This window comes from Protopterus annectens, chromosome 4.part1, assembly GCF_019279795.1.
Source record: "Protopterus annectens isolate FY-2018-M chromosome 4.part1, PAN1.0, whole genome shotgun sequence".
Classification (NCBI taxonomy): domain Eukaryota; kingdom Metazoa; phylum Chordata; order Ceratodontiformes; family Protopteridae; genus Protopterus; species Protopterus annectens.
Window position 1 is genome coordinate 746240818 of NC_056734.1, and position 16896 is coordinate 746257713.

Below are 16896 nucleotides of genomic sequence, written 5' to 3' on the forward strand. Positions count from 1 at the left end.
GGACCATAGGGTTAGGGTGCGGGTTAAGGTAAGTGCATAGATAGGTAATGTATGTAAGGTTTAGTGTAGGGTTAGAATTAGGGTTTTGTTAAATGTATGTGTGTGGATTATTTGTTTTGTTTTGGTATATTGCTGTAGGGTAAGTGTGCGATAGTTACGGACATTAGGGTTAAGGTACAGGTTAAGGTAAGTGCATAGATAGTAATGTATGTAAGGTTTAGTGTAGGATTAGAAGTAAGGTTTGGTGCTTTACTTTAGGGTTAGAAGTAAGGTTTTGGTTAGTGTATGTATGTGGTTAATTTATTTTGTTTGGGTAGGCAGTATGTAGCGGGAGGTGGAGTTGGCCGACTATGGGGATTCAACTTTTTGTATTTCGTGGTTTAGTACATTCGGCATATTCGCGGTTCACGCAATATGTGTCTGCGTTTTCACATTCGCTTTAAAGGATTTTTGATAATATAATATAGACACGAGGCTCACAGGTATTTAGTATGATTATGTATTTCCTTCATTTCTACTACCATCCCAGTTATGTAGTAGACCCAAAGACATGTTATGGGGAAGATGCCATAGATATAAGTCCTGAGCCTGTACACTTTGAGGTAAACCGTACATTTGAAATGTCTGTGTATGTCTGGCCATTGTTAACAGACTGTCAGCATTGTGTAGAAGTGTAGTGTGTACATGTTATTTGGGCTGTGGAAGAAGGGGGAGTACAGTACATGTGAGTGTCATGGCCCCTTTCTATCTGACTGTGCATGCTGCTACGGTTTCTGGTTCCCTATCATCTGTATGGGCAGACCATGACATTTCCTGTAAAATCTCCAGATTCCCACTGCACTGTGACTTCGGGCAGTATATGTATGGGTAATGTATGAGTGGAAATGGGATATGTGTGTTTACACTGTCATTATAGTGCAGTGTTCAGTTTGCTTACTGGTATGTCACTATGACTGTGGTGCAATTGTTTGTGGGTATGCACTTTCACACCAGTGTCTGTTTTCCACTGGTGTTATATTCCTGTAGTGCCTGTTATATTTGCAAATGCATGTGCACAGCCACAGAGCTGGATTTGGATAGTGTTACATCAGTCTGCTTGTTGTTTGGATGGTGCTTGGTAGCTCAGTGCAGTTTCCCTACTGCTGTGTTTTCTCCACATATTCATAAGTTGTACCGTTGTCTGGCCAATACCTTTGTTCTGGTCCCCATAACTGTTCTGTATTCCTGATGCATCAGTGAAATGATGTGTGGATTGCAGTCAATAACTAATGAGAAGCAATTGAGTCCCAGACCTGTGATATTTCAGTCAATATATGTTAGGACTTACAGTGTCAGTACAGCAACTTTCTCACCTTATATACTCACATATTTTGGATATGTCTCTATCATCATACCTTTTTCCCCCCACTTTGTCAGGCTTGGTCCAGATTTATTGCACTAAGAGGTTCTGAGTCTACCTCTCCACTGTCAGGCTTTTCACAGAATGTCCAGATGTTTGGCCCATGCTTTGGTTCTGTTTCACAGTTTATTTGTATTTTCTGGTAAATCACTGTGATGGTCCAAGGATTTATGTCAGTGAATAATGACATAACATGTCAGTTCCCATCCTCATATCCTTCAGATGTTTCAAGTGAAACACACCCTGTTGCTGTACAAATGTTTGCTTATGACAGCAATATTTGGACTATGTCCCTATATGTGACCCACCCCCACCTTGTACAGCCTTTGTACAGGTTTCTTGCACTAAGAGGTTGATAGGTATGGTTCTGAGGTATGGTTGCATGTTATATAAATACATGTATAGATATGTATGTTTATATAATAACCTCAAGTTTGATATGCATATTAATCAAACTATTAAAAAAGTTAATAAAAAACTTGTCTCACTATACAAGATCAAACCTTTCCTCACTCCACTAGCTAGGACGGTAATTGCCAATGCACATCTACTTTCCATCCTCCTTTATGCATCCCCTCTCTTCACGAACTTGAGTAATTCTGGCCTTAATAAACTCTCTAGCTGCTTTAATCATATTGCTATATTTGCCACTGGAGCAGCATACAGAACACACCACTGTCTGAACCTAAAGACTCAAGGGTGGCTAGAATTGCCTATCCAACTTCAGTACAATCAGCTAATAGTAGCACATAAAATTACCAAACTGAAAACACACCTGTACTTACAAAAATGAACACCCCTTACAGCAACCTCAAGACACTTCGCTCATCTAACAAATTACTAGTCCAAACCCTCAAAAGCAACAACTCATCTGGAGACTTTCTATATGCCAACTCTGTTGGCAAAATATGGAACTCAATTCCTGCTGAGCTTACTCAGAACCTGTTTTAAACCAATTAAAAAAAAATAAATCTAAAACGTACTTTAAAAGGCAATGGCTATGTCCTTGCTCTAATTCTGACTAACTCTGGCAATATAAACATATGCTAAAGAGGTCTTTTGGCCACCCTACATTGCTTCCTAATTGCTACTCTATAACAAATCAAATTTATATATGACAGAATGAATGACTTTTATCATGTGTATTGTATCTGTAACAGTGCTTTAACTTGTTTAATGTAACAGTGTTTCTGTATTTATGTATGGAGCTTTCCCCCCCCTGGGCCTCCACTGAAAATGGACAAGTATCCAGTCGGACTATCCCGGTCAGCAAATGCAAAATAATAAATAAATATATATATCTATATATATATATATGTGTGTGTGTGTGTGTGTGCGTGTGTGTGTGCGTGTGTGTGTGTGTGTGTGTGTATATATATATATATATATATATATATATATATATATATATATTCATATAGTTATATATTTATTTTTATTTATTTATTTTACATTTGTTTACCAGGAAAGTCCGACTGGATATATGTCCATTTTTAGCAGAGGCCCGGGGGGAAAGCTCCAGAAAGCAGAGTACAAATGCATTAGGAACAATAGAAATATTTACAGATAAGTATAATATGCAGTTTTCAGTAGGGTTACAAACATAGATAAAACATAGTAGACAACATCAAAATCATGCAGCTTCAATTTCAGACAATAATACCTGCAGTTAATGGGCTATGTCCTTTCAAGAATTCATACACTTATTAGAGTTTATGACTGAAATGCTTAGTGAGAGTTTGCAGGAACAGCGGGTGGTGATTAGTCAAGGTTTAAGCAGGGACACTGCCAATGCTGTTGGAAGTGTAGTTTGAGGCTTTTTTTGAACTGGGTTAAGGAGGATTGGTGAGTAAGTTCAGCAGATAGCATATTCCAAGTTTTGCCTACTGAGTTGGCGAATAGAGAGTCCCCAGCCACATTTATGCTCTTAGTTCTTTGTACCAGCAGTTTGCCAGCAGAGCAGTGTGACCTCAGCTTGCTGTATTGTCTGATGATCTTATTTAGTGCTGGTGTTTTTTCGGGTTGATATACTATTTTGTGGGTTATTATAAGTTAGTTGTATCGGAGAAGACTGGGCCACTCCAGCTATCCTAGTTGAGTAAGGTTGATACAATGGTGGGTCCTAGAGGTAGCATCTGTAGCAAATCTAGCAATATGGTTGTAACAGCTAGCAAGTGGGTGACTTGGTTCAGTTTAGTGAAGAGAGGGGAGGCATAGATGAGGGTAGATAGTAGGTGGGACCGAGCAATAATGGTTCTTGCAAAAGTGGTGAGGAAGGGTTTGATCCTGTAAGGCAGCCCAGATTTTGTTGACAGATTTGATGGTTAGATTGACATGGAGATCATATTTTAGGGCGTTATCGATTGTGATGCCCAGGAGTTTTGTGTGAGTATCTGGGGATATGATTGTACCATTGTTGGAACTTATAGTAAAGAATGGTGAGGAGGATTTGCAGGTGGGGGAAAAGATGAGCAGTTTATCTGGGGGTTAATAGAAGCTGATGGTATGCAAACCATTTGTCTACATCATTGAAAGTATTCTGGGTTAGGGTCATAAGCTCAATAGATGAGAAGGCGGTACATATTAAAGTAGAGTCATCTGCGTATTGGATGCAGGTGGCCTAGGGATGATGGTGGGTAGATCAAGTGGTCCTAGTATGGAGCCTTGGGGGACTCCTAGAGTAGTGGGTAGACATGTGGATAGGGTATTTTGCCATAAAACTGCTTGTTGTCTATCAGACAGCTAAGATTGGAACCATTTAATAGAGCTACTATTCAATGACAGTTCCTTCAGGGTACGAAAAAGCAGTTGGTGATTGACCATATCAAATTCCTTAGAGAGATCTAGAAAAAGAGCTGAGGTAAGTTTATTATTGTTTCAGTTGATGTTGATAGAGTTAGAGAGGATAGGAGGGCTGATGTGGTGCTGTGGTGTGGCCTAAAACCATGCTGAGAGCTGGCCAGTGGTTTATTTTGGGTGAAAAGTGCACTAATCGGTTGTGTACGCACTTTTCCATAATTTTGGCCAGTGGTGATAGTATGGTTATTGGTCAAAATTTGAAAGATCTAAAGAATTCCCTCCTTTATGAAGGGGAATGACATGGGAAACCTTCCATAGAGAGAGGATAGTGGCTTCAGTCAAGGTACGGTTTATTATGATCGAGACAGGGTATGCAATGGCATCTGCCCCTTTTTGTAAATATTCTAGTGGGAGGAGATCAGCTGCCAGGGTAGTCAGCTTTAGTTTGTTAATTAGAGATCAGATGGTTGATGTAGATACAGGTTTGAAGGCAAAAGGGAGTGGGGTAGTGGTTGTGGAGGAGTTTTGAAAGAAGCTGGTGGGGGGTAGTTGGCTAGCTAATGATTGGATGGTTTTGGTAAAAAAAATTGTTAATGATGTTAGCAGTTTCCTCTGGAGTTTCAAGGTTGCAAGTTGAGGGGTTGAGGGTGGAGGTTTGGCCAGGGTGGAGCAGTTTGTTTATGCCTGCCCAAAATTTTTGAGGTCTGTAATGGTGTTTTGCTGAAGGTGTTGATAGAAGTTTTTTTGTGAAATAATGTGTATATATGTATATTATGTATCGACATTTATATATATATATATATATATATATATATATATATATATATATATATATACGTGTGTGTATGTTTAGACAACACATGAATGATTCCACAGAGCTTTCTCACTATTGTTGTATGCCACTATTGCATGGTAAGTTTGAAAAAGTAGCAATGCCATTTGTAACTCAGCAATGGTGTAGTGGTACATTGTTCTGACTCTAGTGTATAGGGTTCTGGGCTTTAGACTTGAGACTGCTGTTTTTTTCATTAATGTTAAATGACCAGACTGCGTGATAAGTTGGAAAAAGCAACAGCAATGCTCACAATTCAATTGGTGTAGTAGTATATTGCTGTGAGAGTATAGCACCGCATCCTGGGTTTGAGACTTAGCAGTGCTACTTGCTTTGTAGCTGGGCAGAACAAGGGCTGTTGGATACACAGTGATTAAGGCACTTTTAAGCAGGTTTGCTTGGGTTTGTGAGATGCTAAAACACGGTTAATTTATTTCAGCTTCACTTAGCGGAGCTTACTCCTGCTTACCTATGCGCTAATTTTGTTGAAAGAAAGAAAAAGGGTTAATAGGAAAGTGCTGAAAAAAGAAGGGAAGTACATTATGAAAGGTAGCTAGGGATGTGCAAGATGGGTCTGGGAAAGGTCCATAGCTGTCCATTTCTTCTACAGCAACAGCTGTGAATGTCTACAGAATGTGGAAGTGAATTTGGAGACTCAAAACCCTAAGAGAGGGGTGATGACTACAATAATGTGTTGCATTGCCAATTGGACCAGATTACATGTGTCCAGTGCAGTGGACATGTGTATAAAATGGACAGCTATGTATGAGGCATAATTTTTTGTGGGAAAAGATTGCCCTTTTTTTTAAAAGCTGAGAGTGGGATGTTGGGGAAGGATAGTAGGTACAGTTGGGGAGGTAAGTTGGGTAGGAAGACAGACAAGACAGCAGACAGGGGTGGTATATGACACATGTGGGGGGTAAACACCTTGGATGGGGAGGATGGTTGGGAATCAGATTCACATGAGCCCCCAAATGGATACAGTGCGTCTGAGGTCCCCACCCATGAGCAGTCACCACTGAACCTTCATGGCCCCGAAGGTGGCTGTGTTGTGGGTTGTACAGGAGGGCAGACTGACCCTCAAGTTGCACCAGGTGGCCCTCAAGCTGGTGCAGCTGATCACCAAACTCTGATCTGAGGATGCTGTGCACCAATCCCCGTACCTGACTTACAGGTGATGGTCTCCTCTCAGTGCCCACTCCCAGGAGGACGATGCCCATCCCCTGAGGTGGTTCCTCCAGAAGGTGGTGCAGGACCAATGGAAGATGAAGGCCCGGGTTGGGTGACAGAGGTGCTGGGGCCTGGTGCCATGGCCAGATGAGGCGGGACAGGCAGATCCACTGGAATCTGCCTTCCCAGATGTGATATGGTGTTCAAGTTTTAGTTTGCAGCCCTCTCATCTGTGGTTGTACAGGTGATAAAGAAACATTTACTCAGGCTGGAATTTAGGGAACAATAAGTGACACTGATACTTACACTCTTCTGGGACATTCTGTGCCCATGCATCTTGGTCCACTGGTCCAAGAGCTCCCTCTTCCTATGCTTGAGGTCAGCATAATGCTGCTAGATCTGTTTCACCAGTTCAAGGGATGCCAGTAGCACTGGTGAGATCATGTGCGAGATGGTCCCAGGTCTCAGCTTTGTATTGTGAGCCCTGGTACTGGTCCTGCAGCAGTCTTTCTTCATGGTCTTTCACAAGGAGTCCAACCATGACCCTGGACTCCTGAATGCCCCAACACTGCATCTGAAAGCATGTACCCTCACCAACACCAGCCATAGTGCCTGCAGTGATCAGCTACAACTGATTATGGCTGTATTCCTGCCTGTGAAGTTTAAATAGGGCTGAATTTCCACACTTTGTCATGATTCGATGATTTTGAATATGCTGAGCTAAACTAAGCAATGGGCAAACCCGCTTAGCTAAGGTTGGCAGTGCTTAAAGAGATAGATGTTGAGCACTGCTTACCAATGTACAAATCCACTTAGCTGGGCTACTTATTGCTTAGCATTTATATTTAAGCAATGTTTACACCTTATTAGCATAGCTGAGCACTACTTAGCATTGCTCACATTTCATTTTATAAAGTATCAGGATTGTGGGATTGATTCCTCATTGCTGACATATTATAATTTTATGTTTGCCTTCCATAACATCCCTCTATGCGCTTTCTCTAAATTATGTTCTTGTGTGACTATACTGTATGGGACACTTGTGTTTATATGGAGGTTTCACATCTTTTCTAGACTGACATCTCACTTTTGGACCTGCTACACTACTCTGGTTGACAAAAAACAGTTGCTACATACTTTAAGTTTACAAATATAATTTTAACACTATTTTCCCATAGAAAAATAAGCTTTTTGTCTCAGTATTCAAACCATGACCACATGTATATAAAGCCAGGACTCTTACCACTACACTATTGCAGCTTGGAAATGTTACCTATATTTGCATGTATCTCATAGGGGATGTTTAAGCTATGCTGAGAGGACAGCCATAATGAGAACACCTGCTTAGCTATACTTAAACATTCCTTAGGCTTGAACAAAAAAAAAATATATTATTTTTATATTATTATGTTATATGAGTGAGTTTTGTGGTGTTCTGACAACTCATTGAGGACTGCAGTCATGAAATAATGGAATTCATTTGGCTTTCAGGCTTCTATCTTCAGGGGCTCCTGCTAATACATATCCTGTTATCTAGCAACTTTCTAAATGTGTGAAGGCAATTTTTCAGGTGTGTCCCTAATGTATTATTTATTCCCCCATCATTTGTGCCTTTGTTAACATGCACTACTGGATGGAAATATTGGCATACATTTGATTTCAGACCTTGACCCTTCTGTAATTCATGCTAATGCATGACCTGTTTTCTATCAACTTTCTATGTTTGTGAGGGCTATATGTGTGTTTTGTCACTTTTGGGGGATTTATCCCCCATCATGTTTGCATTTGCACACATTTCCTGCTTTAGCAGGTTGCAGAAGTGTCATACGGCACTTTAGCAAAGCAGGGGGTGTGTCACAGAATCTGCCACACATCCCCTGTATAGCTTTCCTTTTACCAATTTTATTTCAGTGTCCGTGGACACTGAAATGATCATTTTTTCACTGTCTGTGGACACTGAAATACTATCATAATATTAAAGTAAAGCTCTAATATTATGCTAGTTCAGCTTAGAAAGTGCAGTACTCACTTTCCAAGAGTAGAGGGTGCGTTTAGTGTCTATGCACTACTTGGACATGACCCCTCTACTCGTTCATGGGCTTGCATCCATATAGCAAGTACAGCAGTGCACCTTCATGAATATTCCAGGCCCGCTGTTCTTCTAAATGGACATGAATTACTCCATGCAAGAATAATCTTATTCTTGCAAAGAGTTTGTTGAATCTGGGGTATTGTCAATTTATGTTACTTTGGACTTGACAATGAATATTATTTACAACTTTAGGTAATATTTCTCAGTCTTACTGAATTTTGAACTTGATTCATGTTATCTATATTGTAGCTTCCCAAAATGTTCTAGTGTTTTAAAACCCATTCATGTCACCTGTATTACTGTTATTTTATTACTATTTGCAATTATTGTTGTTAATATTAGTAGCTGTAGCATTAGTATCATCCACATCTTTAATGTTCCTGACTACTGCGTGATGGCCCTAACATAGCTCAATATCGCATTCAGCCTTTCAACAGTTTAGCCACTATAAGTTCAGCTGTTTAGTATATTCAAAAATAATATAAAAAAATAAATTCAGATCAGTAACTGATCATTTTGCTTTCCTCCTTCTTCCTCAAAGGGCATGGGTTAAGATTCAGGATCTGATGGACAGACAGTAACATATGCCAGTGTGCAGTTTCTCTTGGGAGGTTTCTGTGGTCTCAAATAGAGAATCATAAATTACAGTTTACAGCAGTCTCTTGTGGTCTAGCAGGTGCTCATCAGGTATTTATGAAGGGGCTATCCCCACCAATTGCAGTACTTAGAGTAAATAGAATCCACATTGTTTCTTACTTGCATGGCTGCTTGATAGTAGTTTAGTCTCAGGATCAGCTATCCCAATTCTTGGGTCTATATCACAAAATTGAATGTTGTGAATGCCGAATATTGGAAGGCCAAACTTGGTAGTTTGAAAGTTGAGAATGTCGAAGCCGCTGAAACCCGAATTCTTTCCCAGGGAAATAATTCAGTTGGCCCTTTCTGCGGCTTCAGCATTTTTGGACAGGGTCAAGGTAAGTGTACAAACGAGTAGTAATGGGCTTTAGGGTTAGGGCACGGGTCAGGTAAGTGTGCGATAGTGACGGACTTTAGGGTTAGGGTATGGGTCAGGTAAGTGTGTGGTAGTGATGGACTTTAGGGTTAGGGCGCGGGTCAGGTAAGTGTGCGGTAGTGACGGACTTTAGGGTTAGGGCACAGGTCAGGTAAGTGTGTGGTAGTGACGGACTTTAAGGTTAGGGCTAGGTTAAGGACAGTGCATAGATAGTGGTGTATGTTAGGTTTAGTGTAGGTTTTGAAGGTGTTTGGTGTGATTGTGTTATGTGTGTGTTTTTCGGAACAGCAAATTTGCTGTTTTGAAGTGTCGATGTTATATGAATTCGATCTTCCAAATTCAAACTTATGGTGTTCAACATTTTGGAAGTTTGATTTCATCATATAGACCCCATTTCTTAGTGGTGGTAATTTCCTTTCAGGGTTAATTGTCAATATCATTGTTTTTCCATTTTTCTGGGAACATTCTAGATTGTTGGACTGTCAGACCATTAGAAAAAAATATAATGTTAAATCTTAGTATAACTGTAGATATAGTGAGGACAGGAAGGATATGTGGCAGAGTAGTGGACCATAGTGAGCCTGATCAAAGCGGAACTTAGAGCTTCTAAAAACAATCTATGGAGCCAGCAAGCTGACAGTGTAGACTATAGCTATTCTGGCTGGGTAAGCATGCAAAGGTCAGTGTCAAGTTACAGTTGTGCTAAAATAGACACTGTGGTATATATCCTGCTTAATGGATACCTGAGGGTGATTGTTTCAACCCAGGTAACTGGTTCTACCTGAATGATAACTTTGGAGTCTATGAATAGGTTCATAGATTAGTACTAGGCTAATTGCCCTTTTGAAGCCTAGCCAGTTACCCCATGTGAGAATCAAACCCTGCACTTTGGGTCTTTAAGGTAAACACCTTAACCATTATGTCATTCTCCCACTAGAAAAAGAACATTGCAAAAGTACATATACTGTAATGATTTTCTTTGGACAGTTTTAGAGCTTCAATATATTTAAATGCTACTTCTGTTGAACCAAACTAGTGGATTGTTCTCAAACTGTATGTGGTAATTGACATTTTCTAGATCAGATGTCAATACAGCTTAAATGGATGCTTGGGGAAGGCAAGACAGTAATGATTTTCCTTGAAAGGTTTTTCAGACTTCAGTATGTGTTAACACTGCTTCCAGTGTACCAAAGTGGCTGCTTGCAATCAAACTGGGTGTGGTTATGGATGTTTTCTATGTCAAATATCACTACAGCTTAAAAAAAAGAGTTTGGCAAAGCAATGCTGTAATCATTTGTTTGGACAATTCTTAGAGCTTCAGTTTGTGTTAACACCCCTTCCATTGTGCTGAATTGGTGTTTTGCACTCAAACTGAGTGTGGTTATAGACATTTTCAATGTGAAATGTCAACAAAGCATAAATGAATGTTCTCTCATTTATGTTAAATTTCATGAGACAGTTTCAGCAGTACATCAGGGACTTTTGGGGATCAACAGAATGATCCCTTGGATTCTTTCTCTTACCTGGGAAATTCTGTGCTGAATTCCTATAGTTTAGAATAAGCTAGGAAGACAATTCAATGATCATTCCTACATCTTGTGGACCACATGCCTTAAACTGTAATGGAATCTAGGTGAACTCCCAGAAACAAGACTTGCCCAGCAGGGGCTGGTGAAAGAAACTGGCGATGACATTCAACATTGCAGGCATTGAACATTATACATAGTGAAGTCTAGTTGTGTAGTGGTCAGTCACTGAGCAAGAAAACATCTCCCTGCCCAAAGGAGAAAGAGTGGAGGTGGTTCTAAATTGGATTTCACAATGCTTAAAAGGTACAGTTCTTGCTTTATTATGAGTGTGTCTTTACTAAACAGATTTGATAGAAATAAAAGCCCTTTCCACCAGCCCTCATCCATTAGAGGAGACGTAACTCAACCTGAGAGCTGTGGGGGGACAGATGGATTAAACAGATGTGAATAAAATGCAGCAGGTAGAAACAGCCAACTCTAGTATGCCTAAAAACTGTGGCATAACTATATAGGAATGTATCAGGTTATTGTCAGTACTTCCCAGCTGCATTTTTATGCCTGAAGAGAAATTACAAAAATTTTTATACCATTCTGTTTATCAGAATACATGTTTAATGAAAACTTACACACACACACACACACACACACACACACACACACACACACACACACACACACACACACACACCCCATTGAAGTTATATATTTTTTCAGTATGTGTCTTACTTAGCAAACATTAAAGGAGGGAAACTTGAAGTGTGTGCACACTTCCTGTACTTACTCCAGAGAAAGCTGAATTCCATTTGATCGCATTTGCATTTATAACAATTTCTTTTCCAGCAGACAAACTTGAATCAAAGCTTCCAACTTTAATACATGTAAAAGTACCATCTTGAGAAATTTGCTGATTTAAAATATCAAATACAGCTGGGGAGTCACCATTCATATCAAAAAACACTTCATCTCCAGTTCTGGTTTTAAACTTTACGTTCCGTACATAATGGAGGAGCTATAAAATAAGTAATTATTAAGAAACTGTATGACAGGAGCAGAAGAAATATTTATACCATTCAGTATTAAGTTTCTCTAACCCAAAATTTAGTGTTTATAACTTATTAATGATTAGTTGCTAAACACTTTAGAGCAGTGAAACAGGTAACTTTTTTTTTCAAAATCCAGTCCTATATTCATTGTGTGTACATATAAGTATGCATGTATGTATGGGTGGTATGAGACCTGATCGAATGGACACAATGTTGTTACCCAGAAGCTGAATGAACAAATACTCACAATTTCTGCGCATGCTCCAGTGATTACCCCTGAACAGACAAAACCAAGGGTAAGTGTTTTTGTAGGGAAGATAGTCACCCTGCACCCCCAAAACACCTGATAACTATATATACTAATCTGAGATTGCACAATCACCACGTAAAGGGAATATTCCCATACAAAGGGTTTGTTGATCTCACACACTTGTCAACCTATAAGTCGACCAAACAGTTGTTGGCATTGTACTCGGGTGTCAACTACACAAGAATATATACATATATATATATATATATATATATATATATATATATATATATATCTCAAAAACAGTCCAAGTCCCAAGTAATTTACTGAAAACGAACCCAGATAGAGATGTAAAGAAGGTGTTGATCCAAATATGGTGATGACAATCCAATGAAATAATCCAATTCAACGAAAAACCAAGAACAGCTTTATTTACAAATGTAAGCGCTTTCACGGAGATGTATTCCGCTTCTTCAGACGTACTACTAAACACTCATACATTTTCTCTTATATAGTACCACACAATTAATTAATCATTCAATAATTCAATAATTAACCCTCGTAATTGCAAAATTACAAAATTGTAAAACAGGGTTGGTAAAAACAATACCAATGCATAGTATAAAAAAGGACACTTCCCAGTACATATACACATAAATATGAATATAGATAGTGAATCTTCAGTGATTACCATATAGAAAAAAAGGCATAAATAAAATATTATAACTATCACTATCTATATTCAATTTTGTAATTTTGCAATTACGAGGGTTAATTATTGAATTATTGAATGATTAATTAATTGTGTGGTACAATATAAGAGAAAATGTATGAGTGTTTAGTAGTACGTCTGAAGAAGCGGAATACATCTCCGTGAAAGCGCTTACGTTTGTAAATAAAGCTGTTCTTGGTTTTTCATTGAATTGGATTATTTCATTGGATTGTCATCACCATATCTGGATCAGCACCTTCTTTACATCTCTATCTGGGTTTGTTTTCAGTAAAGTATATATATATATATATATATATATATATATATATATAGAGAGATATATATATATATATATATATATATATATATATATATATATATATATATATGTGTGTGTGTATGTATATATATATATATATATATATATATATATATATATATATATATATATATATATATATATATATATATATATATATATATATATATATATATATACATATACATATATATATATATATATATATATATATATATATATATATATATGTCTACTTTACATGGTCAACTTTTCACAAAGTTGACTTTCACATGATCGAGACCATATGATCGACTTTTGGAAAGCCAGCCATGTAAAATAAACACAAAAAAACACAACCAACACTCACCTTAAAACTGTTAGCAGGGTGGCAAGCCATATTGACATATATAGATATATATGTCTATATCAATATATATATATATATATATATATATATATATATATATATATATATATATATATATAAATGCACCAGTAGCCAGAGTTGAGGTTGCATGGCTACTGCAGGGTGATAGGGTTAGGGCAATACTCCACTGCAGCAGAAAGATGCTGCACCTGCACCTTTAATCTCCTCACGGGCCATGGACATGATATGGATACAGCATGTGGGAGGCTAAGGTGGGTCTGGCAACCCATTGAATGAGTAGGGGAGCAAGAAACACCTAATAATCATCTGAAGGGAGCTTAAAATAATAACAAACCTAACTTAGATAAAGCTGAAGTTATAAGTCAACCCACATTTGTTTTTCCTTTTCTCCTCTGTTTTGGTGAAACGTTGCTTGTTTACTATAGGACTCTGAACATGTCAGCTCCTAGAACCCATATAATCTCCACCCTCCTGACAATGGAGCTACATATCTGTCAACAAACAGATGTTCAACAATTCCAGTGATTTCAAGCTTATGTTTTGATAGCTCATATATAAATATACTCCATAAGACCTACTTTATTCCATTTAATTTCATCTTAAGACTATATATTGCTAGTTGTGGTTTAAAGTACATTATCACCAGTTAGGACAAATAATGGAATTGTTACTTTCCAAACAGGATATTATTTTATTTAATTTAATTTAATTTAATTTTATTTTATGTTTAGCTGATTTGGAGTAACAAATCAATGCAACTGATACATAAAACACTACATGTATTCCACACATATACACAAACACAACAGTGCAGACCATAAAACATTTTAGTACTTAATAAATCAGCACCTATCCAGGCATGTCTAAGGGTCAGCCCCCGGTGTTTTCTTCTGTCTACCTGATGAATCTGGGCATCTTGGGGCAATACGGCAATAGCCTCATGTACACAGACAACCCTCTCCTCGTACCACCCAAACTACAACCTATGAGAGATGTACTTATATAGACAAACTGGAAGCAAAGCTCTCTTCACCCAAGACTGGATTATACAGTCAAGAGGAGAAGGTAAACACTTGCATCACACCACACTCATCACATTGTCCTCAAAACCTACACCACCAAAACACACACATAGCAACGAAAAACACACACCTACAGTCACAGAGGCTCTCAATAAAAATCTGCTCAAGCAACAGAGACCTCCAAAGCAAAAATACATGCAACTTCCACCCCCCAACACAACCCAAATAACACATAGCCCACGAACTCAGTGTGCCACTCAACCGCAGCCCATAAGGCATAACAACGTACCCAACACTCTAGTCATAGGTGGCGCTATAGTCAGGCACACTGATGTTCCACTCACCAGGCTAAACAAGAAGAAAGTTACTGTCAGCTGCCTGTTAGGTGCCAGGATCTGCCATATAATGCACGCACTCAGGTCTCTCCAAAACAAGTACAAATATGACTCTGTCATTCTCCATGTTGTTGTGAATCACCTAAGACGTACCTCCCTGGACTACACAAAAAGAGACATAGAGGAGCTGTCCGATCTTGTAGCCCAGGCAGGTATGATCCTAGCCCTGAGTAGCATCCTGCCATCACCCAAAATGATACCACAGTACAAGGACAAAATGATTGACTTCAAGAATTGGCTAAGCTTCTGGTGTCATTCTAAGGGGATCCAGTATCTGTCTGCCTGGAATGACATGATCAACAGACCACGATGCCTTGCCAGAGATGGCCTGCACCTGTCACCCTTGGGATTCCGGATACTGGCTAAGGCTCTTGTTAGCCATATAGTGCCTGTTTTAGGCAAGGTTCAAATGACAAATTCACCACTGTAACAGGTACAAGCAAGCAAAATCTGAGGGTAATGCTACTCAATGCTAGAAGTCTAAACCTCAAAATGCACTCACTCGAGGCACTCCTTAAAATTGAGAACATCAACATCTGTGCAGTGATAGAGACCTGGTTCAAGGCTCCAGAGAGCCCCCATGCATCACCAGGCTATAATTCATACCACACCTTTCGGCCACCTAACCTGGACTGAAACACTAAAGGTGGAGGTGTGTCCATATTCATTAAGGATATCCACACCTCCAGGCTAGTTGCTCAGCATAATGCATCCGAGATTATCGAAGTGCAACTAACTCTGGGCAAGACCGCAATCCAAATCGTAACTTGCTACAGATCTCCCACCATGCCCAAGGATTCCCACTCCTCATTTCTTTATACACTGGAAAATATTAGGGTACAACCCAACAGCCTAATAATGGGTGATTTCAACTACCCCACCATTAACTGGGAAAACTGCTTATGTACCAACACTTTTTCTCAACGTTTTCTGGAATTCATAAATTCCAACGCCTTGGATCAACTTATCCACACCCCCAGAAGGGCAGCAATATCTTAGAACTGGTTATTACCAACATGGGTGACCGGTGTTCCACACTAGAGGTCAATTCCTCATTGGTCAGATCTGACCACAAGCTAATCAGCCTAGACATCCACATCCCGCCCCCAACCCCTATTAGGGAAACCACCGTAAAAAATTTCTCCAAAGCCAACGTCACCTTCTTAAGACAGAAGTGGCAAACTTCACAACACCCATGCAGTCCGACAATAGAGGTACGATTACTGAATACTACACAAATGCACTTTATAAGAACTTATACGAGTGCATGGATCATGCTATCCCAAACAGAACCAAGATGCTATCCTCCAAAAAAAAGGAAGCCAATCTGGTGGTCCCCTGCCATAAACAAACTCTACAACAGAAGAAAGAAACTGTTGCAAAAAAGAGTAAAATCCCATGCCGGAAAGAACTCCCTGGTCAGCCTCAGTAAGAAGCTGAGATCCCTCATAAAATCCTCCAAAGCTAGTTATGAAAACAGAATCGCCACTAATTCTAAAGACAATCACAAGGCATTCTATAGCTATGTCAAGAATCACACTGGCAACACTCAGATCTGCGCTGAGTTACAGCACAATGACACTAAATATACAGAACCAACTGATATTGCCAACATCCTGGCAGATAGGTTCAGTGCTAATGTTACCCCCACCCCCACCCCCTAAAGGGCTCATCTCTATACCAGAAGAATGCAAAGTTCATGTAATTATGGCTGCACAGATAAAAAACACACTCTCCAAAGCCAAGAACACAGCCTCCATGGGACCTGACAACATTCCAGGGTGCATTCTACATGAACTACAGAATGAACTGGCACCCCACCTAAGCACCATGTTCAGTCATAGCCTCACCTCAGGCTTTGTGCCTACTGAATGGTGCACAGCAATGGTTATCCCACTCCACAAAGGGGGAGCCACCACGGACCCCATGAACTATCACCCTATTAGCCTAAT

The 16896-nt window shown here is 39.3% G+C and overlaps 1 protein-coding gene across 1 annotated transcript in view; it reads right to left on the reverse strand.

The window, feature by feature from the left end:
* LOC122801287 (vomeronasal type-2 receptor 26-like) overlaps positions 1 to 11779 on the reverse strand; it is a 144373-nt gene extending 132594 nt beyond the window's left edge. Inside the window, exon 1 of the mRNA XM_044070835.1 lies at positions 11615 to 11779. Coding sequence (XP_043926770.1) covers positions 11615 to 11779 — 165 coding nt within the window. The remainder of the gene's footprint in view (positions 1 to 11614) is intronic.
* Positions 11780 to 16896: the final 5117 nt, after the last annotated feature.